The sequence below is a fragment of the Sinohyriopsis cumingii genome, chromosome 2, assembly GCF_028554795.1.
Source record: "Sinohyriopsis cumingii isolate HCF-2022 chromosome 2, ASM2855479v2, whole genome shotgun sequence".
In the NCBI taxonomy this organism is placed as follows: domain Eukaryota; kingdom Metazoa; phylum Mollusca; class Bivalvia; order Unionida; family Unionidae; genus Sinohyriopsis; species Sinohyriopsis cumingii.
In genome coordinates, this window is record NC_142962.1 from 170244781 (window position 1) to 170270837 (window position 26057).

General features: G+C 33.5%; 1 protein-coding gene across 1 annotated transcript in view; it reads left to right on the forward strand.

The window, feature by feature from the left end:
• Nucleotides 1-26057, forward strand: part of LOC149806285 (uncharacterized) — a 478750-nt gene that overhangs the window by 120459 nt on the left and 332234 nt on the right. The window contains exons 18-20 of the mRNA XM_089935589.1: nt 9106-9236; nt 12347-12475; nt 17935-18078. Coding sequence (XP_089791715.1) covers nt 9106-9236; nt 12347-12475; nt 17935-18078 — 404 coding nt within the window. The remainder of the gene's footprint in view (nt 1-9105; nt 9237-12346; nt 12476-17934; nt 18079-26057) is intronic.

Below are 26057 nucleotides of genomic sequence, written 5' to 3' on the forward strand. Positions count from 1 at the left end.
ATCACCCCAGATGCTTTGAACTGCACCTGTTTGTTCATGTGAAGCGTCTGCATGATCAAACTGTTGATTATAGAATTATTAAAAATGGCATCCAGAAAGCGATGCATGTTTAAGACAAAAGGGAAAATAAGTTTATAGAAAAGTGTTAATAATCAACACAGAAGAACAAAAAGGAGTATTCAGATTCTTGTGAATAAAAGCTAGAAAGGACACAATTACGTTTATTGGACATCACATGCCAATTTGAGTATGTCTCATGGCTGGAGATATGATTGATGTCGTCATGTGAAATGGAAAAGAATTTACAAGAATTATGTCAAGTTGAGAGATAGCAACATGCCATTGAGCTGCATAGGGTTTGGAACATGAGTTTGTGCAACTGTGCTAGTGGTAAATAAAGTCTGCACATACTTTACCAACTTTTCAGTTGAACATTATGTTTATCATTGATGCGTCAAACTTTTAATTACATTTTCCAGCTTTACAATAGCAGTTATTGATATTTTGTTACACCTTAATGAAAACTGGTCAGTCTTATGGAAAAATGTCAACTGCCTTACTGAAACAGACTCATCAGGGTTGGCATGTCTGAATTAGCCTTGAGTTGTAACACTGCATGACAGTCTTGTTAGTGCGACTACTCTCATAATTTTTGATGGAGTAGCATGAAACTTGGCACATATTACAGTCATTACCTGAAGATTGCATATGAACAAATCACTTTGTTTCAACAATTTCTTTAGAGTTATTGCCCTTTTTGTCATGTAGCTTCATTGCTGTATATGACACAATCTCATTAATTAAACAGTCTCACATATTTTGATGGAATGCTATAAAACTCTTAATATTATGATCATAACCTGATGATGCACATAAAGACATGTTAGAACTCTCTGTTCTTAAAATATGTAACAAGAAAGAGTGTAAACCAACAAGCTTTGTGTCATTGAAAATATAATTTATTTCCATAAATTGCAAAGTGAGGAAGTAAAAATGATTTACAGTATGGTTAATGAAATATTAAAGTTGTAAATAGTTAATCAAGACTAAAAGTATTGAGTAATCTGAATGAATTACATTGGTATTCTAAATGATGGTCAGTAAGGTACTGATGTATCAGCAGTGCAGAGGAATCACTATGATATGATCTCAAAATGTCTTTAAATGAATTCTCAGTATTTCTGTACAGCTGTTATTCCAATTAATATGATTATTTCAAGCACTTTAATTCCAGTGATTAATGAATCAATCCTCTCAATGTAACTGAAGAACTTCCAAGATTTGTGGTGCTACTAAGAATGCATAATTCCATTCGATATTTATCCTATATAGAATGCTAAGATGTAGCTACTAAAAACATAAAGATGGTTCTATCACTCATTTACATTACATATTGAACAGGTGAAAAGGGCATGTGGGTTACACTAGCAAATCCAGAATTAGGTCACTTAGCCTTTGCAAAAAACCCATGACCTCCATTCACAGCACATAAGGTTTGCCTGGATTCAACCATGGAAGTTATGAATGGATCTATGCACTATTAACAGTAATTACTTATTTTAAAATGCAAACTCACTGTCCTTGGGGAAAATTAATATTTAAAATATTATTAACGAAATGACCCTTACTATGATCATAAATGATAATACACATAATATAAATATACATGAGAGACAAATCACTATGCTGCATCAGTTTCTTTAGAGTTACTGTAATTATTGTCTTACAGTCTAATGTTGATTATGGCAAAATTTTGTTAGAGCAACTAGGACCCCCAGTTTGACATTCAGTCTTTTATGCTTGCTGTGAAACTTGGTTCACATTGTTTGTCATCATTTTACACATACCGACAAATATTTGTGCTCCCACTTTTTTGTAACTGTTATTATCCATTTTGACTTTGAGCTAGATGGAAAAAATGGATCACAACTGTTTCTAAACAGATATTAATGTTGGCATGGTTTTTTTGTCTAAATTCTTCTAATTATATTTAGTTTGTGCTGATAAAATGATTCCAGTCTTAAATTCAGTATGAAAATTTGTCACTCAAAAGTATCAGAGATAGCGCCTAATCTTTAGAAGCTCTAAGCGTTTTACAACATTAGACAACACCTATGAGATAAAAAACATAAAATAAAATTATTACAAAAACAAACACCATGAAATTAGAAAAAAAACATCACAAAATAAAAAACATGCTGAGAATATTTAAGGCAGGAAACATTATTAGGTCTTTAAGTTTGTTCATGCAGTCGAAATAAGTGAGTTTTAAGAACCCTCTTGAATGTGATCACTGTGTCTTTGTGTCTAAATTCAGTATGCAAATGTTTTCAATGATTTTTTCATCAACATTACCACAAAGTTAAAAGAGCCAGTGATAGAAAACAACTTTAATGAACTGAAAAAGTTCTGCAGCAGTAAAATCTCAAAGGAGGTATGTTTCTCTATCCCACCAGTGTCAAAAAAGTTTGTTAAAAAATGTCTCAGTGAACTTGATACCAAGAAAGCTACAGGACTTGATCAGATTGGTCCACGACTCGTTAAATCTTCTGCCTTTGCTATTGTAGATAGCATAACATTCATAATTAATTTAAGTATTGCAACCTCATCTGTCCCCAAAATATGGAAAACTGCAAAAGTAACTCCTATTCACAAATCTGGCTCTAAGGATGATGCTGATAACTACCGACCAATTTCAATACTACCAAACTTGTCAAAATTGATTGAAAAACATGTCCATGACTCATTCATGTCATATTTAACCAAACACTTGCTGTTACACCCTAATCAATCAGGCTTTAGACAGAACCATTCCTGTGAGACTGCCTTGATCTCCCTAACGGATAAATGGCTTCAAGCACTTGACCAAGGTAGAATAATAGGAACTGTATTTGTAGATTTCTGGAAAGCTTTTGACATGGTGGATCATGAAATCCTTTTGAAGAAACTGAAAATCTACCAGTGTGATGAAAGGACAATTAGATGGTTTACTTCGTACTTAAATGAGAGAACACAACATGTTTACATAAATAATGTTCTGTCTGAACCTGAAACAATTAGATATGGAGTACCACAAGGCTCAATTCTAGGTCCACTACTATTCATTTTATTTATTAATGACCTACCACTTTTACTAAGAGACTCAATAACATCTACAGATCTCTATGCAGATGACACAAAATTGTCAGACATCCAAAACACAAAGCATGAGCTCGAAATTTCTTTACAGAATGCCCGAAACAAACTGGAAAACTGGTGCACATGTAATGGCATGGTGGTAAATACTGGTAAAACTAAAATATTACTTATCTCAACACGGCAAAGAAGGACAAATCTTGATAGTGATGAACTATGTCTGACATGGAAGGATACAAATCTGCAAATAGTCTGTCATGATAGGCTACTTGGTATTCTGATAGATAATAACCTATCATGGACTGAACATATCAAACATACCAGTAAAAAAGTCAATTCAAGTTTATGGCTTCTCAGTAGGATAAGACATTTTCTCCCTGAAAGGCACAGGAAATTATTTTATAACAGTTACATACAACCCTATTTGGACTACTGTAGTACAGTATGGGGTAATTCAAATGATAAAAACATAGCAAAGCTGGCACATCTTCAAAAAAGAGCATTTGGGCTAATATCAATCCAGAAAGAAAGCAAGGAAAGTTTAGCTGGTAGGTTAAAAATATTACCTATTAAAGACCGAATCTGTTTGAGAAAAGCCAAATTAATGTACAGGATATCTCAGAATAGTGCTCCTGAATATTTACAATCACTATTCCAGTATAGGCTACCTGGTAATACTCCCCACCTGCGATCCATGTCAACCAAACAGTATAAAATTCCCAAACCAAATAAGGAGTTATTTAAAAAAAGTTTCCAATACTCTGGAACTCTGCTCTGGAATAGTATTCCAGCTGAGATTAGAAATGCCCACTCTATTTCCTTCTTCCAAACCCAATATATCCAGTGGCTTCAAAGATGCAGCTTAAATAAATGAATTCCTTTGTATGAGGGCCTCAAGGTAGATTAGTTTTTAACTAATTGTATTACCCTCTTTAAATAAGGTCATTATTATTATTATTATTATTATTATGCAATTCATTCCACATTGATGGGCCCTGGTATGCAAAAGAATGCTGTCTATATGACTTTGTTTTCATAGTGGGAATAATGAGTATACGATTCTCAGAAGAGGAACGTAAGTTTTTTTGCTGGTGCATACACATGGGTGAGATCAAATAGGTTTGTTGGACTAGAGTCCGCCAGTGAAACGTAGCACAGAGAACAAATTTTATGTTTGATTCTGGATCGAATGGATAGCCAGTATAGGGTACAGAGCAGCAGGGAGGTGTGATCTGATTGTGATACTCTAAGTATGATCCGAGCAGCTGTGTTTGAAACTTTTTGAAGTTTCTGGAGTAGATATTGAGATGAACCAGACAGAATTGAGTTACAATAGTCCAGTCTTGAAAGTAATAATGAACACACAAGTGTTTTAGTGGCATCAGCTGAAAGATATTTGCGAATTAAGCTGATGCATCTCAGCTCAAGATATGCAGCCTTGCATATGTTCATGACATTTTGGTGCAATGTGAGAGACTGTCCAGAGTAACACCTATGTTTTGTACTGATTGTGTCAATTTAATGTTGGCGTTGCTGATATTTATTGCTTGAGGTAAAGGAAGTGAATGAGAAAGTCTTTTTGTTGTGATCAGAATTGCCTCATTTTTATCATCATTCATCTACAGCTTGTTACATGTCATCCATGATTTCACATCAGAAATGCAACTCTCTACACCTTGGATTGTAGCATCAACTTCAGTTGGGTGGCTAGATTTGTATATTTGGGTGTCATCAGCATACAATTGGTGAGACACTAGATGATGATCTATGACACTTGAGAGCGACTGAGTGTACAGAATGAAGAGAAAAGGTCCAAGAAAAGACCACTGTGGAACACCACAACATAGATCAACTGGGCTGGAGTATATTCCATTTGCAGATACAATTTGTTTCCTGTTGACCAAGTAGGACTTGAACCACAGTAAGGCTGTATCATGAATGCCAAATACATGCTGGAGATGGTGAAGTAATATATCATGGTCTATGGTGTCAAATGCTGCAGACAATTCAAGGAGGGTGAGGACTGTAATCTTTCCGCTATCCAATGCAGAGAGAATGTCATTAACTACTTTTAGAAGAGTAGTTTCAGCACTGTGGCAAAGGCGATATGCAGATTGTACATTGCTAAAAAGACTGTTTGAATTTAGATGAGACAGAAGCTGGGATAGAACAATCTTTTCTAAGACTTTTTATATGAATGGGAGATTAGAAACTGGGCGGTAGTTCTTTAAATCGATATGGTCTAGTGTTGGTTTCTTCAGGAGAGGCTTTACAATGGCAGTTTTGAAAAATGATGGGAATTCCCCTGATGAGAGAGAGGTATTAATAACATCAATTAGTGAAGGCAATACTGGATCTAAGCACTCAAGCAGCAGTGATGTTGGAATTGGATCAAGTTTAGATGACTTTGGTGCACTCTTCATCAGGATTGTACGTACGAATTCCATAGAGACAGGTTCAAATGCTGCTAATGGTTGCCGCTCCAGTTCTGTATCCCAACTCTAAGGTGACGACGACTCAGTTGAGATTGTCGTGTCAAGCTTATCTCTAATGGTTTGTACTTTGTCATGGAAGAAATTTGCAAACATGTCCGGAAGGTGGTTTCTCTTAGTAGCAGATAAAGGTGAAGGGTTAGGGACTGATACTTCAAGATGGGATAGGTGATCAGCAGTTTATACGAAAGAAATGGTCTTATCTTTAATTTTTGGAGTCATTAGTGTCACGAAATTGTATAAATCCCTTTATTTATTAAATACATGTACTCTGGTTTTAGTTTTTGTGTACAACGATACCTGAGGGTGATTTATGCATATTGTAAAATGTTTCGAAACAGTGAGGTTTTTTTCATCCTATGCCGCACAAGCACGCAGACAATGAAGGGCTGCATCATCTGTGTATAAATACCTCATCGGAGGACGAAATCTTTCATTACAGAATGTCTTATCATTGAACAGTCTACTTAAGGACTTGCCAATCTTTAGCTGTAGAGGTACGTGAGTTATTTATTAATTTCTTATGTACATTATAGGTTATACCTATTATAATACCATGTTTATTTTTGTATATTTTCTATGTAGCTTCAACTTGCGTAGTATAATGCAAATATGTTCTCTTCTTGTATGTGACTTAAAAAGAGATCTAAATTAGCAATAAAATTGCATTTTATTAAGAAATGTTTAGTACCATAGGATTCTTATCGGACACAAGTAGGTTCACTTCTGAACATTTTTATTGCTTTGTAATGTTGTGCTGATAATGCAATTTGTATAGCTTACCGTATATAACGCCATTACATGTTATAATATATGCCCATGTCATTCTTAGTAAACAGTGTCGGATTTATTTTCAGCTGATCAGAGCTGACCATGGTGATCATAGCTGACAGTGGCAGATGTGGAGCTGATCCATGGTGATCAGAGCTGACTATGGTAGCTGTGGAGCTGACCATGGTGGTCAGGGTTGATGGGGTACAAGCTGTAGAGTTGACCATAAAAGTTAACCATGACAGCTTTGGTGCTGGCCATAGCGGCTGTTCAGCTGACAATGGAGTTGGCGACAGAGCTGTTTGAACAGTGGTCGTGCAGCTGATTGAACAGTGTGTTGCTGGTTGAGTAGTAGGTAATCAGGCATAGCTGACCTATTGTTGGGTGCTGATTGCTTGATTGACTAAGGAGCTGAATCATGGTCAGTGACAACCTGTAATGCTGACTGCTTGATTGACCAGTGTGACTGGTAGCCTAGTATGCTTGTGATGGAGTGCTTTGTGTAACTCCATACATGTAATCTTTTAGCCATGGGCTATGTTTTGGATTTGTTATACCCAGTGTTTTGGGACTGTAATGATATTTTGTATGATATCTGTCCCCTCATTTCATAATTTTACTATTTGAGTAAAGTACCTCATTTTTCACTATTTGAGTGAATACATAATTTTACTATATGAGTAAAGTATATCATTTGTACTATTCGAGTAAAACACATCATTCTTTTTTGTCGTGTGAAATTAAAGTACATCATTTTTACTATTTAACTTAAAAACTTAATGACCTAATAATGTTTCCTACCTTAAATATTCTCAGCATGTTTTTTTTAATGTTTTCTAATTTCATTGTGTTTTTGTAATCTTATCATTATACGTTTTTTATCTTATAGGTGTTGTCTAATGTTGTAAAGCGCTTAGAGCTTCTAAATATTAGGCGCTATACAGAGTCCTCATTATTATTATTATTATTTGAGTAAAACACATAATTCTTTTCGTCATTTGAAATTACTGTGAATCTTTAACCTTTGTCCTTGTACTGTGTAAGGTCATTTACTTGTATTCACATCTCTGTTACATTATTAGGTTTGTGTGGATTGTGTTAATTTGTCCAATATTTGGATCTTATATATGCACATATTAATCATAATTCTTTTTTATTTGAGTCATTCATCAATAAACATTGTATTTGTATCAGCATCAAAAGTTTTCTGTTATAAGTCCGAAATCCAACCTGGTTATCTTGTTACAATTAGAGTATCAGTCCCTTCAAGGGAGTCTTGTTATTTGTTTGCTGTGAGACTCAGTACACATGCAGGATGATCATCCAAGGGACTATTGTTATTTGATTGCTGTGAGACTCAGTACACATGTAGGATGATCATCATTAGGAGATACACATGTTGACAAATCATTCCCAATATTTTCAGAGGAATTATGCAACTTTCACATCTCCACCATTGACACTAAGGTTATATAGTATTCCTTCTCTATGTCCTTCTGTCCATTCTTCTATCCAGCATTTGTTAGCACATATTGTCCCACAAATGTTGATGAATTTCCATAAAAGTTGTTATATCTAATGGATCATCATCTGAAGATGCCCATATCTATAGACCTGCTGCTCCTTCAAGTTTCATTAAATTAATTATAGATTATTGCATTTCTATGGGAAAATATTAACGTGTTTTATCAGATGGATACTGCACAACCTCATGGAGTACAGTATGCATCCAACAAAATGAGTTCATTTTTCCCTTACAAATGCAGTAACCTTTCTATTATATACTCATTTTCTTATTCTACCTAAGGCTTAATTATGTAAAAAAATACACTACAAGAAACAAAGTAATTAAATTTATGCTGTATTCCAAATTAGATGCACAAGTGCAGATTCATCAATACACAACAACATTAATGCGCACATAACTCTGCCATTGAAATTTGAAGTTTGTCATGCACTCAACATCAATTTAAAAAAGAATCGTCATTTTTGGTCTGCTTAAAATTGAAATTTACAGTCATATTGTGAATTAATGTGCATTGCAACAGCATTTCCAATTGGTCTGGCATGAATGATGTATTTTTATATTGATTCTACTCAATTCCACTGGACCTGGATTTATTATCAGTGTCAATTCCACACAAAATACACATGTTTTGAGCAGTGAAGAACATGTCTTGACTCAGCTGTATGTGTGTTTCTGTTCTGTCATTGAATGCTTGGAATCATAATGTGGGAAATATAATAAGTTGTTGTAAAGGATGGGTAGGATAAGTCTAATTGGTCAGTCTTGGTGGAGTATGGTTGGTCAGTCTGGGTAAAGTTTTGGTCATGCACACCTCCAATCTGAGTGGATTTTAGTGGTAAGACAATTTTAAAAAGTTTTAAACTGCAAAGCTAAATACTAGCATGTCGTCAATATAGAACACATTCAGACTGGTAGTATCACATCTCAATAGGAGTGGATTTTGATGGTCAGACAAAAATGTTATATACATGTAGTTCTGAGCTGCAAAGCTACAGTAACTGCTTTAATTAAAATTGGTATTGAGAAGGAATTGAAAGTATTATTTGTTACAGTTTTGAAGGCATACTCCATCACAGTACAAACGACACTGACCAGCATATCTGCAGATATTTGCTCAAAGAATGATCTGATAAATGTATTGTCTCATCTAATGACTTCTTTTATTTCATCATCCTCTAGATGCCCAGGCAACACTAAGGGTGTGACATGTGAGACAGGACTTCCTGTGTGTAATGTAGTTACGAACCCATGTACAAACAATGGGTCATGCCAAGAAAAGGAAGGCTCAGCCAGCTGCTCCTGTCAGCTAGGTATTAAATGAAAAGTCTTTACAAATGCATACAAATATGTTGTATAGAGTGTGCATTTTAAAACTAAATACATATTTAAAACACTGAAAAATGTTAATTAATGAGAAAAGTTCACATTTTCTTTATAATTTGTATGAAAAATTAAAGAATATATATCTATATTTTGCTTTGCCAAGGAAAAAATTAAAATAATCTGAGATGAATATTTGCAGTTTGAGAACTGACTTAAGTAGGTTGACATTTTTACAGGAATTAACATAAATTCAAAGTGTATTATACTGACTTAAGTGGGTTGACATTTTTACAGGAATATAACATAAATTTATTATACTGACTTAAGTGGGTTGACATTTTACAGGAACATAACATAAATCCATAATGTATTATACTGACTTAAGTGGGTTGACATTTTTGCAGGAATATAACATAAATCCATAATGTATTATACTGACTTAAGTGAGTTGACATTTTTACAGCAATATAACATAAATTTATGATGTATTATACTGACTTAAGTGGGTTGACATTTTTACAGGGATATAACATAAATCCATAATGTATTATACTGACTTAAGTGAGTTGACATTTTTACAGCAATATAACATAAAGTTATGATGTATTATACTGACTTAAGTGGGTTGACATTTTTACAGGAATATAACATAAATCTATAATGTATTATACTGACTTAAGTGAGTTGACATTTTTACAGCAATATAACATAAATTTATGATGTATTATACTGCAGATTTTGTTTTTTCCATATTTATTAACCTCTATGTAACTATGTGTATTAATTCTATCAATAGTTATTTTTATTCATACAAACAACTAACTTTACAGTCTATTTTTGCTGAAGTTGACTTTGAACCAAAAGCTGTTTGCATTTTGAAGAATTTAAGGAGAAATATTAAATCTTCCATGTCAGAATGGAACCATAGTGGTTCAATAGTTAGTGTGCTGGACTCGTGATCAAACATTGCAGGTTTGAATCCTCCCATTGGATCAGACCAAGCCATCTTATCTGGTGTTCCCATGGGTGATGCACTTAAGTCCAGTTTGTTTGGTACTAAATAACTTATCCAAACCCCCACCACCACAACCATATTCTTGTATTTTTGTGCAAGTTATGGACTAATGCATGAAAAAGTTATCTTTATTGATGCTGGTGTGGAAGTGACATAAAGCTTGACCAATACACAAGGTAAACTAGAGATGGTTATACCTGTATGATTCTGTTTTAAGAAATAAACTGTAGAATATCAATCTCAAGGAGATCTGAGTTATTAGGCATCTATTGCTATACATATACTACATTATCATCAAGTCTTGAAAGATGCAATGTCTGAATTTTTTGTTTTTAAATCATGCTGAAATTGACCCACTCTCATTACATTTGCTAAAATATACTCTTTACAAATTGATAGAGATAACCATGCATGCTGTAACAATACGGAGACAGACTAGTTGCAGGCTCAGTCTGATCAGTGAAGCTGTTGTCTGTTTTCTCATTAACTAGCTACTTTCGTATGTATGAGACCACTAATTATTTTACAGAGAACTATATACTGATGGGGAAATAAAAAACAATACTTTTGGCTAGTAAATGGATTTAATTTTTTTTATATCATTATTCATTTCCTAAACTTCAACTTATATGTACAATAGTTGACAAGAAAATATTTACTTTCATTTTGATTTCCTGTCTTTAATTTCCTGCTGACAAAACAGCAGATGAACTCTTGATGTGAAGCTATGTCAGGAGGTGCAGACTAGGGAATTCCCTTTCTTAACAGCATGAAGACTAATTCCCAAGTTGAAATCCATTGTTCCACACAATGGTTATAGTCCCATTGATATTGAGAAATATGCCAACATGCTAAGAAAGCCATTTCTTCTCTTAATGATAGACCATACCATCCACAGTACACCAAAGATTTACATCCATTGCCAACTTGATCAGTTTTCCCACCAGCAAAAGTAGACTCATCAGCATGTGCCTGGCTTACATGCTTTTTGTACGATCCAAGCTTCCTACTCTTGCAAAGCTACATATATACTTAACACTAAAGCAGTGGAAAAGAAAAACATAAATAGTTACAAAAATAAAAGAGAACAAAGGTCCATGTCTGCTGTGACACTCCCTCATACTAATTTTTTATGTTACTAGGTGGGGGTCACAAAAGAAAGAAAAACAAAAGAGATAAAATACTTCTTTACAGTTTCACTCATCAAGCCACCTGTACCCAATTCAAGCAACTTTACTGAGTTCAAGTTACCTGTACCCAATTCAGGCACCTTTACCAAGTTCAAGCCACCTGTACAGAATTTAAGCCACCTGTACCCAGTTCAAGCCACATCTACCAATGCTACTTTATGTGTACATAATAAACAATAATAGTCTACTTAAAAGACTGATTGTAATGTTAATAAAAGTTTATTAAATAAACTCAAAACAATATAATGTAAATATCTAAGGACTTCTAATTTAAAGGAAGTAAATAATTGAATGAAAATATTGACACGGATGATGAATTTGCCTATATTTAGATATAGAGAAAGACTCCAAAGAATGACATATAAAGCCATCTACTCTCTAACGATGGTGATAAATGGGCGAATATTTATATTTGTGATCTAATCAACTAGATTTTTGGATACTGCATTGGCACCAGTTTTATTTTCCCAGCTATTAAATGCATAAAACACCCATATTCCTGCAATGCCAACACCCATCAGCCAGGTATGTCAGCAGTCTGTGATTGGTCTGGGGTCAGTTTTTGTACTCTTTTATGAAATCTGAATAATGAGCTATATATGCCATTCTTAGAAAAGGAAAAAATTAAGAACAATGTAATGCTTTTTAGGTGTTGGAAGTATTGTGCAACATAGGCTTCTTGATACCACACATGGACTTGTTGACTCCACACATGGGCTTATTAACTCCACACATGGGCTATATTGAGTGCACACATGGGCTTATTGAGTACACACATGGGCTTATTGAGTACAGTAGGCACTGCATTCTGACAGTTACAATTTGGACTTTGTCAGAATACTGTGTCTTGTATGACAACACTATCCATATATGTTATGATCTTGTTTTTCAGACTACACTGGGACAGCATGTCAACTGGTGAAGGACTGGTGTAACTTGGAGAATGGTACATCTGTCTGTAAGAATGGAGGTGAATGTATGTCACTCGAGCCCCTTGGATACAAATGCCAGTGTATAACAGGTAACCATGACTTAATGACATTAACCACTAATACATACATACTAGTGTAACATTAAGACATCTGTCTGTAAGAATGAAGGGGAATGTGTGTAACTTAAGCCCAAAAGACAAAGACCAAAAAATCATGTGACAATACATTTATTGCTGCCTTTACAAAGAATGCATTTTGTTCACTCTTCAAAAGTCATCAGCATAATTCAATCGCATACAGTTAGCAACAGCCGAATAAATGATTACCAAACATTAACATGTCATCACGTAAAAGGAGACATTATTTTAGAAGAAAGTTGGTTATTCTACTCGACGACATCGGGTAGGGTGAGGAGGGTGTGCATGCTGAACAGTTTTATGTAGAAAAGACAAATAAAACAATTTAATTTGAAAAGACTCAAATAATGTCGTAACTGATAAGATTATTCATCAGGAGCGGGAAAATGGAGCAAATGGAAAGAGAATTATTTATGTACCAAGATTTAAATGATTTTTCAGAATTGTTTTGCAATGTGCATGACAACAATACTCACTCACATATCACGTTTACATCAAGAATAGGAACTATTAATGTATATTCAGGTGAAATAAGTCTATTCTTTTGACAGGAATAACCTTTTAATAATTAATATTACTTTTAAATGAAGATAGTAAATGAAGATATTAAATGCTTTGAAGTATGTAACTTTGTTACTACATACATATACTATCACAATTAATTTTGTCCCCTTCTGGAAAGGCCACCCATCTTATAAGGCCTTTTTCCTGGTTCAGAAGTGATGGCTGTATAAGAAAGGGACCACTGTACTGGTGTAAAATGGAGACCTCTGTCTGTAAGAATGTAGGGGAATGTGTGTCACTTGAATCCCTTGGATACAAATACCAATGTATAACAAGTAGCAATATCTTTCGTGTAGAGATCTTGTGTATAACTGCAGTTTTCTTGGTCATGACTTGTCTTATTAAATTCCAATGCATGGCCTTAAGCATGTTACCTACTTGTTCATTCTTTTTCTCTCATAACACTTATATAATTTCTTGAAAACAGTGAATCATTTATGTAAATAATGTGATAAGATGGATTTTTAAAAACTTACTTGCATGATAATGCAATCTCTAGTTCTGAACATTGTCTTGCAACATTCAGAACTTATATCTTGCAATATATATTCAGAACTGAATGTACATACAACACACATTTAAAACTGAATGTCATACAACACACATTTAAAACTTCATGTCTTACAACAAATATTTAGAACTTACTGTCTTACAACTACATGTAAAAGTTAATGTCTAACAACCTACATTTAGAACTTAATGTTTTGCAATCTACATTTAGAACTTAATGTCTTACAACATGCATTTAGAATTTAATGTCTTACAACTACATGTAGAAGTTAACTTCTAACAACCTACATTTAGAACTTAATGTCTTACAATCAACATTTAGAACTTAATGTCTTGCAACATAAATTTAGAACCTAATTTCTTACAGTACATTTAGAACTGAGTTTCTTTCAACAAATATTTAGAACTTAATATCTTACAACACATTTAGAATTGAATTTCTTACAACACACATTTAGAATTGAATGTCTTACAACACACATTTAGAACTTAATGTCTTACAACACACATTTAGAATTGAATGTCTTACAACACACATTTAGAACTTAATGTCTTACAATCTATCTTTAAAACTTCATGTCTTACAATAAATATTTAGAACTTAATGCCTTACAACACACATAGAACTGAATGTCATACAACACAAATTTAGAACTTAATGTCTTACAACCTACATTTAGAACTTAATGTCATACAACCTGTATTTAGAACTTAATGTCTTACAACACACATTTAGAATTTATTGTCTTGCAACGCACATTTAGAACATAATGTCCTGCAACCTACATATAGAACTTAATGTTTTACAACTTAAATTTAGAACTCATTGTCTTCCAACACACATTTAGAACTTAATGTCTTACAACCTACATTTATAACTTAATGTCTTACTACCTACATTTATAGCTTAATATCTTACAACACAAATTTAGAACTTAATGTCTAACAATACAAATTTAGAACTTAATGTCTAACAATACACATTCAGAGCTTCTTGTCTTACAACCTACATTTAGAACTTCATGTCTTACAACAGACATTTAGAACTTAAAATGTCATGTCTTACAGAAAAAGTTTAGAACTTAATGTCTTACAAAACACATTTAGAACCTTATGCCTTACAAACTACATTTATAACTTAATTTTATACAATACAAATTTGGAACTCATTGTCTTACAACACAAATTTAGAACTTGTGTCTTACAACCTACAGTTCAAACTTAATGTCTTTCAACCTATATTTAGAACTTAATGTCTTACAGCCTACATTTTGAACTTAATTTCTTACAACTTACATTTAGAACCTAATGTCTTACAACCTACATTTAAAACTTATTGTCTTACAACAAACATTTAGAACCTAATGTCTTACAACCTATATTTAAAACTTAATGTCTTACAACACAAATTTAGAACGTAATGTCTTACAGCATAGATTTAAAACTTCATGTCTTAAAACAGACATTTAGAACTAAGAATGTAACATCTTACAGAACACATTTAGAACTTAATGTCTCTCAAAACACATTTAGTACTTAATGTCATTAAACACACATTTAGCACTTAATGTCTTACATTGTAAATTTAGAACTTCATTTCTTACAATACACATTTAGAACATAATATCTTACGACATACATTTAGAATTTAATATTTTACAATTTTCAATGAGAACTGAATGTCTTACAACACACATTTAGAACTTAATGTCATGCAACAGACATTTGAAACTTAATGTCACACAACACACATTTAGAAAACCTACATTTAGAACTTGTGTCTTACATCCTTCATTTAGAATGTAATGTCTTACAAAACACAGAACTTGATGTCTTACAACACACATTTAGGACTTAATGTCTTACAGCACATATTTAGAACTTAAATTCTTACAACACACATTTATAAATTAATGTCTTCACCACACATTTAGAACTTAGTGTCTTACAACACAAATTTAGAACTTAATGTCATGAAACATACATTGAGAACTCTATGTCTTAAAACAGACATTTAGAACTAAGAATGTAATGTCTTAAAAACACATTTAGAACCTAATGTCATAAAACACATTTAGAACTCAGTATCTTACAAAACACTTTTAAAATTTCATATCTTACAACACAGTTATATCTTAATGTCTTACAACACATATTTAGAACCTAATGTCTTACAACACACATTTAGAGCTTAATGTCTTACATCACATTTAAAACTCAAGGTCTTACAACACAAATTTAGAACTTAATGTCTTACAACCTGAATGCGGAACTTAATCTTTTACAAACTACATTTAGAACTCAGTCTCTTACAACACAAATTTGGAACTTAATGTCTTACAACACAAATCTAGAACTTAATGTCTTACAACAAAAATCTAAAACTTAATGTCTTACAACATGAATTTAGAACTTAATGTCTTACAACACAAATCTAGAACTTAATGTCTTACAACCTACATTTAAAACTTAATGTCATACATTTAGAACATAATGCTTTACAACACACATTTAGAACATGATGTCTTACAACACACATTTAGGATTTAATGTCTTAAAGCACACATTTAGAACTCAGAGTCTTACAAGACAAATTTAGAACTTGTTGCCATAAATATAACAAACATTTAAACATTGTCAAAATTCATTCAAAAGAATTTGACAACTTTGATCAGTAGTGTTCTGGCCTCTTAATATTGGAATAATGATGTGCCAGTTTAACATGGATAAACATATGGAGAAAAAGAAAGCAAATCTTCAAATAATTATTTTCATATTATGCAATTAACAGCTTTGGGAAAAATGTAAACATAACACATCCTACTGGCCCAGAATTCTTGGTGAAATGCTCTTGCATTGAACAATTAGGCATATGTCAAAAAAGAGCCATCTCAGGCCCACATGAGCCTTTGTTTAGACTTATATTTTCCATTGTCAATGTGCTTGTGAATTTTGATACATTTCACTAGATTTGCTGCTTTTTATGCTTAAATGCATTGGTTATTTAAACAGCATGGGGAGAACCATTTGTTTCTTGTTTAGTCATGTTTTCTTCTCCCCAAATATCAATGCCTGGTGTATGTAATATCCAAGAGACAGAATACATAATTCATTATCATATCAATCATTTGCCATTAGCGCATCAGTTGTGTTCAGGATTTCTTGAAATTCAGGAGATATTTATATATGTACTCTGCCACTCACACTTTGATGGACAAATCTTGAGATTCTGAGCTGACGAGTTTTACATTTATATCTAATTAGATTATTTTTCTTGCTTATTATTTTAAAATTCTTGTTGCATTTACCTGTGTTTAGATATTAGTAAAGCATAGATTTCATTAATGGTTGAAGATTTCATTCAAAATCTATTCTGTTTTTTGTCCCTTTTAAAAAGAAGTAGAGCATTTACCTTAAATGATGTTGAGATGTGTCCGTGTTCTCATTATTTTATTGACTATTAACAAAAGTCTTATTCAAGCCCCAAACACAGAATATCATGTCATACTGTAAATTTGTTTTCAAAACGTCAAAGTGAGCTGGAGTAATGAGATATTTGCAGAAATAATTTCAAGAATACATTGCATTGAATAATATTATTTTTGGCCATACATCACATATTTTCCATTGTGACCTCTCTTGGAGTAGCAGGTTTTCAACTTGCTGATCATTCCCAGACCTGAAGAGTCTGAGAATGTTCTCTAACACTCAGCTGAGACTGAACTCAAAATTCAATTCTCTGATTGGTCAGTGAATGAGTTGATTTTATTGATAGTAACAATTTTGAAAGTGTTTATCTACAAAATCCCTCAATTTGTTGCTCCACTACAAGTATTGAATTCACAGTATTAAGTCATTATGACCATTGTCCAGTTGAAATTTAACAATAGTATTGAATTTACAGTATTAAGTCAGTATGACCAGTATCCAATTGGAACTTAGCAGTATTGAATTCACAGTATTAAGTCATAATGACCATTATTCATTTGGAACTTAACAATAGTATTGAATTCATTATGATCAGTGTCCAATTGAACTTAACAATAGTATTAAATTCACAGATTAAGTCATTATGACCCATGTTCAATTAGAACTTAACAACAGTATTGAATTCACAGTATTAAGTCATTATGATCCATGTTCACTTGGAACTTAACAATTGTATTTTATTCACAGTATTAAGTCATTATGACCAGTGTTCAGTAGGAACTTAACAGTAGTATTGAATTCATAGTATTAAGTCATTATGACCAGTATCCAATTGGAACTTAACAACAGTATTGAATTCACAGTATTCCATCACCATCAGCAGTAACCTATTTTGTATTGTTACACAGGATACAGTGGAGTGAACTGTGAGATTGCTGCCAATCCATGTGACAGCAGTCCCTGTAAAAATGGCAGCACTTGTAGGTCAACTATCACGGATTACATTTGTCAGTGTCCACAAGGGAAGCCCTATGTTGAAATGCAGTGTAAAAGTAAGAATGATGGAGTGATATCTTTAGAATTTACCAGGAGTGTCCTGAAATATTTTTCAGATTGTTTATGATGTTTCAAAAGGGGATTTACGTTATATCCGAGAAACATATAAAAATTAATTCTATGTATTTGTCAATGTTTGATGGCTTTGTACATTCTTGTAGCAAATAATTTATACTGATATGATTAGTCTGTCAGAACTTTCATCTAATGGTAGTAACATTTTCAAAAAATGATTTATGTGTGTAAATACATGTAATGATGAAGAAAGAAAGAAATCCAGTAAACCAGTTAGTTTCATGATGTGATGAAAGTATCAACATACAATGACGACATGTATCAGCCAATCAATTAGTCAGATCACTTTCATGTGAAAACATCTTTGTTAAATTACTTAACGATTATTAATTTAGCTCTTTATTTATTGGCTGGAAAGAAATTATCAAAAGTCATCAGTTTTCTATTAATATGTGATTTTTTAAAATGTTTTTAATGACATGCAAATGCTGATAGAGCTTTATGTCTGAAGATGCATTTTTTTTCTTTTTCTGACTGGCAGATTTTCAGGTGTTTTCACAACAAAGCTCAAAATAAACACAAGAGAGATTTACTATGAGATGTACAGAGTTGGTTAGCATACAGGTGGAGACTGATAGTTAAGGGAATCATTAGAATGCTTTAATTATAATCAACGAACAGGTTGTGATTCTAAAGTACTGGTTATACATGAGGTGTGATTATCATGCTTTTGTTACTTGCCACAGTTTCTTGGGCCTATGTTATATACTGATTATGAATGACATGTGATTATCACGCTTTTGTTTCCCAATGCTTTGTTATTTAAATGACTGCCATTAAATATTCTGGTTTTGGCTCATCAGTTGATCAGATGTTATAACTAAGGTAAGTTTCTTAGCAGACTGCATACATCAAATGCTGTAACCAAATAAATGTTGTAGCAATGGAATGTTATAACAAATGCTTTGAAATAGATATTAGTTAGGAATTTAGCCATATAATGTAACTCAAAAATTATAACAGAACAAACTTGTATTCAAGAATGTACTAAACAGTCTTTAGTCTATATAAGTATACAAATTTTGTATAATTTTGCAATTATAAAATAGTTTCCTAGTATTTTGAGCTTTGTTATTGTTGTAGGGTTTGACGCCATTTTTCAGCACACGATAAGCTATGCATGGCGGCCAGTATTAATGGTGGAGGAAGAACCCGGAAAATCCCTAGAAAGAACCACCGACCCACGAGAAGCTACTGGCAAGCTTTCACACATACCCACATTAGCCGAATCCGAGACTCGAACCCACGTAGACAGAGGTGAGATGGCAGTGATCTGTAACAGAGAGCGTTTTAGACCACTTGGCCATTCGGGGCCCCCATCTTTTGATCTAATTAGGTACAACTTTAGAGGTCTTACAGTACTTGTCATGACTTAAATTGTTTTTTCAAGTAAGCATCTTATTACTTCAGCTTGTTATAACTGCTTGCATTTTACATTGGGGCCAAGAACAAGCATTCTGTTGTACTTTACTGTGCATTTGGCATAGAAGGTTTATGATACTCACTTATAAATAGGTGCTATCTGAATAATTTAAATGGCTGACACACAATATGATAGTGGGTTTTAATCAGGACTGTTCCGTTAAAACATACATTTGACCCGGGGACATCACTTTTTAAAACATATACCACCATGTCAGCCAATTCTGTGTGTCGGGTAATTCTGCGCAACGATACGTCATTTATGTAAACATTGGATCACATGTTATTTTGGTTCAAAAATCCATTTTGTATCAAGAAAGAATGATTGTAATTTAATCATGGAAAGTGGTATACATAAAGTGTACAAAAATATCCCATATTTCGACTAGAAATGCACATGAAAATGTGATTTCTAAATGTCAACATGAAGACCCACTCCATGAACTCCTTGAACCAGTAACCTAGAAAATCTGATTTACTATGTATCCTTTAGAGTCATACAATAAATACATTATATAAAAGATGGAAATGTATACCTTAAAACGATACTGCATTTTAATCCAAGTTTCCAATTTTACAAGTACAAAATTGTCTGCTACCTTCATACCATTTTGTTCATCTAAATTACTTTGTTGCAAATAAAGCATTACCATTACTAAATACTCAGTAACACAACAAAGCACTAATGTTGGTATATGAATGAATTAAAACCTTTCTAACTGCTAACATGAGTGCATCTATTTTCAGAAATTGGCTTTCTTGATGTCACCACTCACAAACATTAATTAATATGATTGCAAATTTATGGTCTTATTTTTTTGTCTAAGCACATGTAGTTATGTCAGGCATTGGTTTTTTTCCCCTTATTTTCATAAATGAGTGAACACAATTTTGACCCGACAGCACTTCTCAAATTCTACCGTATGTTGGGACCTACCAACAGGGTTTGACACTAACACAGGTCTGCTGGCCTGAAGCCACCTGATTTTCAGAAGGACCATCACTTTCCTAAAGCTGGGTGGTCTGTAGGGTCTGATATTTTAAATTGTGGATATTGAAAAAAATATTTCTATCCCATGTTATAGGATTATATAAATTATTCTTTTAATTATTTACATGTCAGACATGGCAAAAGTGAAAGTGAAATGTAGTTAAAACAAAGATCATGCCTATGCCATTTAATCCAAATTATCATTGTCATTTGGGTATCTAACATAAATTGTCATTTGGGTGCTTACTTTGTTAATCATATAGGAGCATCAAGCATTTAGGTGATTGACTTTTTGTTATGTGGTTTTGCGTGTTTGAAATATTATTTTTATAGTGTCTATCTGCCACTACAACCCCAAAAGACAAGAAAATCTAAATATCTGTGTATGATAAAACCAAATGAGAGTGAAAATTCCAAGATACCAGGAAGCAGCAAGTTCCATGGCTAACCCATAGCAAGAAGAAGGATGAGATGACATATTCAGTTTGTTCTGCATATAACATGATTGGGAACATTTGTAGTTGGTTGCAAAAACTTTAAAATTGGTACAATGAGAGCCCATGAGCTGAGATGACAGCCCCAGGCTGTTGTGAAAGTGAGGACTCTGTTACTTTGCTGAATAAGGCAGCCTTTGAAAAACTGTGTCATGTTTATAAATACTCATTTTGTCAAAAAACTTGGATGCCCATATAATGACTATGTGAAATTATGTGAGTTGGACAAGGTTTGGAAATAGGCATTACCTACCTGATGGGTAAATATTGTCAAAAATGTATCAAGGCTATTGCCAATAGTCATAGGGCTAATCAGATCAAGACCAAGCTAGTTTCAGGGTTTTAATGACTAACTGGCCTTTACTGATGTCATAAAACATAAGACAAATCCACTAATTATAAACAAAGGAGACGCTGAAATATCCAACTTTCCATTGTGTCAAAAATTATAATTTTATTCTGCCAAAACACAAAAGCAAAACAGATTGATGATGATCTTAGTTGATCTATATTCACAATTTTAGCCTCTATTATTACCATTCTTTCTTGAACATGAAATAGTTATGCTAGTTGTGCCTTGCACAATAGAACCAGTGTACCTTTCCATCAAGATTACCTCAATTCTGTAGCATTGATTATATCGCTGAAAAAGAGTAACTCGTGAGCACATGGATCGATGTAAATAAAACAGCTATTGCCATATAGCTGAAATGTTATCTGGAAGAATGCGTTTCAGTCACACACAAAAAATTAAAGCAAAATCTGCATCTAATATGTTTGGGAATACACAAGGATTCAAGTGACACTAGGCACGAATTGCAGTGTATATGTACTGTATATTATAGTACAACCGGGTCTCTGGGGTACACTCAAACTTGCCCAATGAATTATGAAGTCTGTGTTTACCTTTATTTAATTTCGTATTAGAGAAATCAGAAAACATGCACATGCAAAGTAATAACAAAAGCAATCATAGTAATTTATAACAGTTTAGTAAGTTTTCACTGATAATGTATTTTTTCACATGCATATATGTCTTAGGACACGGAAAATAATATTTTCACATACCAACATGTACAGCCATTATGGTAGTCAACAAAAATATCTTACAAACTTTCAGGTTTAATCTTGGCCCACAGATAAGCCAACCTCCCTTCTTCCAGGCCTTTTATTTTGTTGCTCTAAAATAATTTGGCTTATATGTGAGTATATATGTAATATGCATTTACAGTATGTGCATTCAAAATAGTTTTCTCCACCATTTCTTGGTTTTCCTTAGTACACGATTGTAGTAGTTAATCTGGTCACTTATATCTACTCCTCCCATGTTTTTCATATAATCCACAATACAAGCTGATATCATTACAGGTGCATTTATTACAAAAATTGTCTTATTGATGATTGCTACCTTTGCTTCCTGAAAATTGGAGATATTTACATCTCGTTTGTCATATTTCAACAGATGTAAATTGTTCATTTTATGTTCCTCATTTAAACGACCACACACGCATTGCAAATCAATCCCAATGTTCAATGTTTTACTCATTGCAATTCGTTATTTACTTCTTGTCCTTCACAGTAATTATCAAGGTCTCCACCTGTTTTTATCAGTGTAAATGTGGTAGCCAATAAATATCTACTGCTTGCCCACACATTTGAAACAGCTTAATAGCAAACTTATTAAGTTTGGCAGGGTATTTCAGATGACCTTTTCAGTGGCAGGTAATATTGTGGCGTTCTGTCGTATTGGGGTGGGGTTCTCCCAATATAATTTAATTAAATTAAATTGAAGGTTCCACCCTGGCTCGTTAGGTTAGAAAGTTAAATTAGTGATGATGTAGATTTACAGCTCTGAGCCCCCAGTCAGCAATGCCGACGGTTAACTTATAGAGAACACGAAGATGAAATTCAATCAATAACAATTTAATAAATGTGATAATTTAAAACCGATAACTTCCAATCACTCGTCTTTCCCTCGACCAAGTGACAGCCTAATTCATCCCGTGATTTACAGTGTGAGTTCGATTTTCCCCTTGTCCTTGCATCAACTCATCTATTTCTTCCCGCTGATTCTTCCTTCTTTCCATTCCTCTAACTCCTCCTTTGTCTGTTTCCCTCTCTACTATATCCTCCTCCAACTTTGCTCCAGACTTCACTTCACCTTTCTTTTCTCCTTTCTTCTCCTTTCCTCCGTCTCTCTATCCGAGACTACGGGACCAAACTTTAACTGATCTGTCCCTCAAAGCTTCCTGTGAAAAACCACAAGGCATTAACAAATGTTTTATCGAACCTCACCTCACACTATAACGACAATTAACCATCAGATAGCTGTCACTGTTTCGGCCACGCATGCATACACATCGAAATTCCCACACACTTCTTGCTGGGTAAACAATGGCGTAATAACACAGTATCAGCGATTGGTTATACAGACATCAATACATTGCGTCACGTCAGTACATATATATATATATATATATATATATATATATAATTTCATCGTACTACAATCTGACAAAATCAGACTCATGTCTGTACATTACAAATGTTCAACAATGGCAAAATCTATAATCATATGAACATATGTGTTAGTCTACTATAAAACACCCACATAGTAAATTACAATATTAACTCTTACGACGGCTAGCAAGCTATATAATTCTTTACAAATATCAACTCATTCCTTCAAAATATGCAAACATATTAACAAAACAAAGTAATTCTTCGTACTACGATTCTAGTAATAATAAAGTATACATACGACCTACAATTAAAATGCAGTCGCATTCCACAAAGACCGAACAAATATCTACTGACCGTTTGAAGCTTTCTGTACTTAGACCTTCCCGCTCTAAGATTTTTCCGCCAATAACAAATGGCTATTTGGAGTTACGCTAACCTCTTCTCTGGGTAATTTCTCTCAGCGAACTAACTTTTGCCGGAAAATGCAGGGATATCATTCTACCCAAATCAAGGTCTCCCCCATCTCGATTCTGATTGGGTGGCACTGTGCCCCTGTCCAATCGTCTTAGCGGCCAGTTCAACTTGTCTGTCTGTTTGCAGGAGAAAGACGTTAGGACACTCTCACTTCTTCATGCAATTTCTTTTGATCTGGGAACATTTCAACACCTAGGTGATAACTGGCTATCGGGCGCCTCGCAACTCCGATGTCCGGTTCTTCTATTCTAGCCACAACAATCTTACCTAAGGGATTAGTGCTAGCCTTCGGCAATGTTCGACATCAAACAATGACCCGTCAGAATTACCTTGATTATACATGTTTCAAACTGGGCTACTCTGGGTCGGGGTAAACATGACAAATATCATATCAAATGCTTCTGTTTTTGTAAACATTGGGTGAATCTTGTGTAAAGTGTCACTGTGACTATTCTCATTCTCAACCAAATGTATATTTATTTCCTTAAGTACGGGGTTGACATCACATCAACAGTAGCCCAGTAAGAATAGAGTTCAGATCTATGTACCAAACCCATTACTATAATCAACGCAAGAAAAGAGTTTCATCTCGTCAGGTGTGACAGGCTGCCATTTTCTTATGCAACTCTTCTCGTACAATTATGCCCAATTTACTCTCTGATCTGTGCAATAATTTGCTTTATTTGCTATCAAATGCAATAACTCATCATCAAATGCAATAACTCATCATCAAATGCAATAACTCATCATCAAATGCAACAACTCATCATCCAAAAAAGCTTTAAATAGTCTATAGGTATGGTATTCGCCATTTCTACATTTAATTTGGAAATACCGCTAAATGGCGAGCTTGACAGGCAGGCCATCTTTTCTGTTCCAGCCAACATCACATCAGAACCCTGTTTGACATTAATATCAGGCTCAAAATCACTCATGGATACTTCCAACAACACTTCACCAGCTCTAATAATCCTTCTTAAATCTTTCACAATCATTGTCATCATCTCTATCTGCAGCCAATATCTGGTGAGGGATGTTCTATGAAAACACACATGGGACTGGGGGTAAGGCAGTATTTAAGCCTTTCAGGACCCACCGATAGAATTTATTTAACAATAAGATCATCCACTAATAGAATTTTCTTTTGGGGTGTGTGTGATATATTAAGGAAAATATTTAAATCATTGAAAGCAATGTCTAAATATTATTTTGTTCAAGGTAGAGCATAAAAATGCAATTATGTCAGGGTCTGAAATTAACTTTTTTAAATAGGAAACCTGCAGGACTTCCTGCTTTTGAAAACTGTTGGTCCTTCTGACTGATAGAAAGTCATCATTTACAGATCTACTTAGTGAAGAAAATGTGTAATTTATACAATAAAATAAAACATGCATACAAGGTTGTTATTTTATCAGTTTACATTAAATTCATCAAAAATTTATATGCTTTGTTATGTAATGATGACAAATCTTGTGCATGGTATTTATAATCACAATCATCATTGTCATAAGCAGCATCAACATCACTGTCAGATGTACCATCCATTCCCATTGCAACATTCTTTTTCATCCATTCATTCCATTATCTCTCTGACATAAGGCCTGCTATAACATGACTGATGGTTTCACTGTCTAACTTGGGTATATTTTTTATACCAAAAAATGAATTTAAACCTAAGAAGAAATACTAAATTATTAAATTAACAAAATTAAATCAACTAGAACAGATCTCTGGTTAAATTGGTGGTTTAAGAGCTTACAGTATTATAAATGGAATGGATCTAAATTTAAATTTCTGTTTAAGTTTAAATTCAACAGTATAAAATTAAAGTTTATAACATTTACCTTTCACTCAAAAGAAGGTATAAAACTTCTGCCTCTTTGCTAAATGTGTCAGTAGAGCAATCACTAATAACTGAAAAAACACCTGACTGGAGGAAATGATGTGGGTTAAAGTGGAATTTTGACTGGCAACTATTCCAGTACTTTGATGTGTAATTGCCTTTCATTCCCTAATAGCATGATTACAGTAGGTTTGTAAAACAGGATGTAAGGTT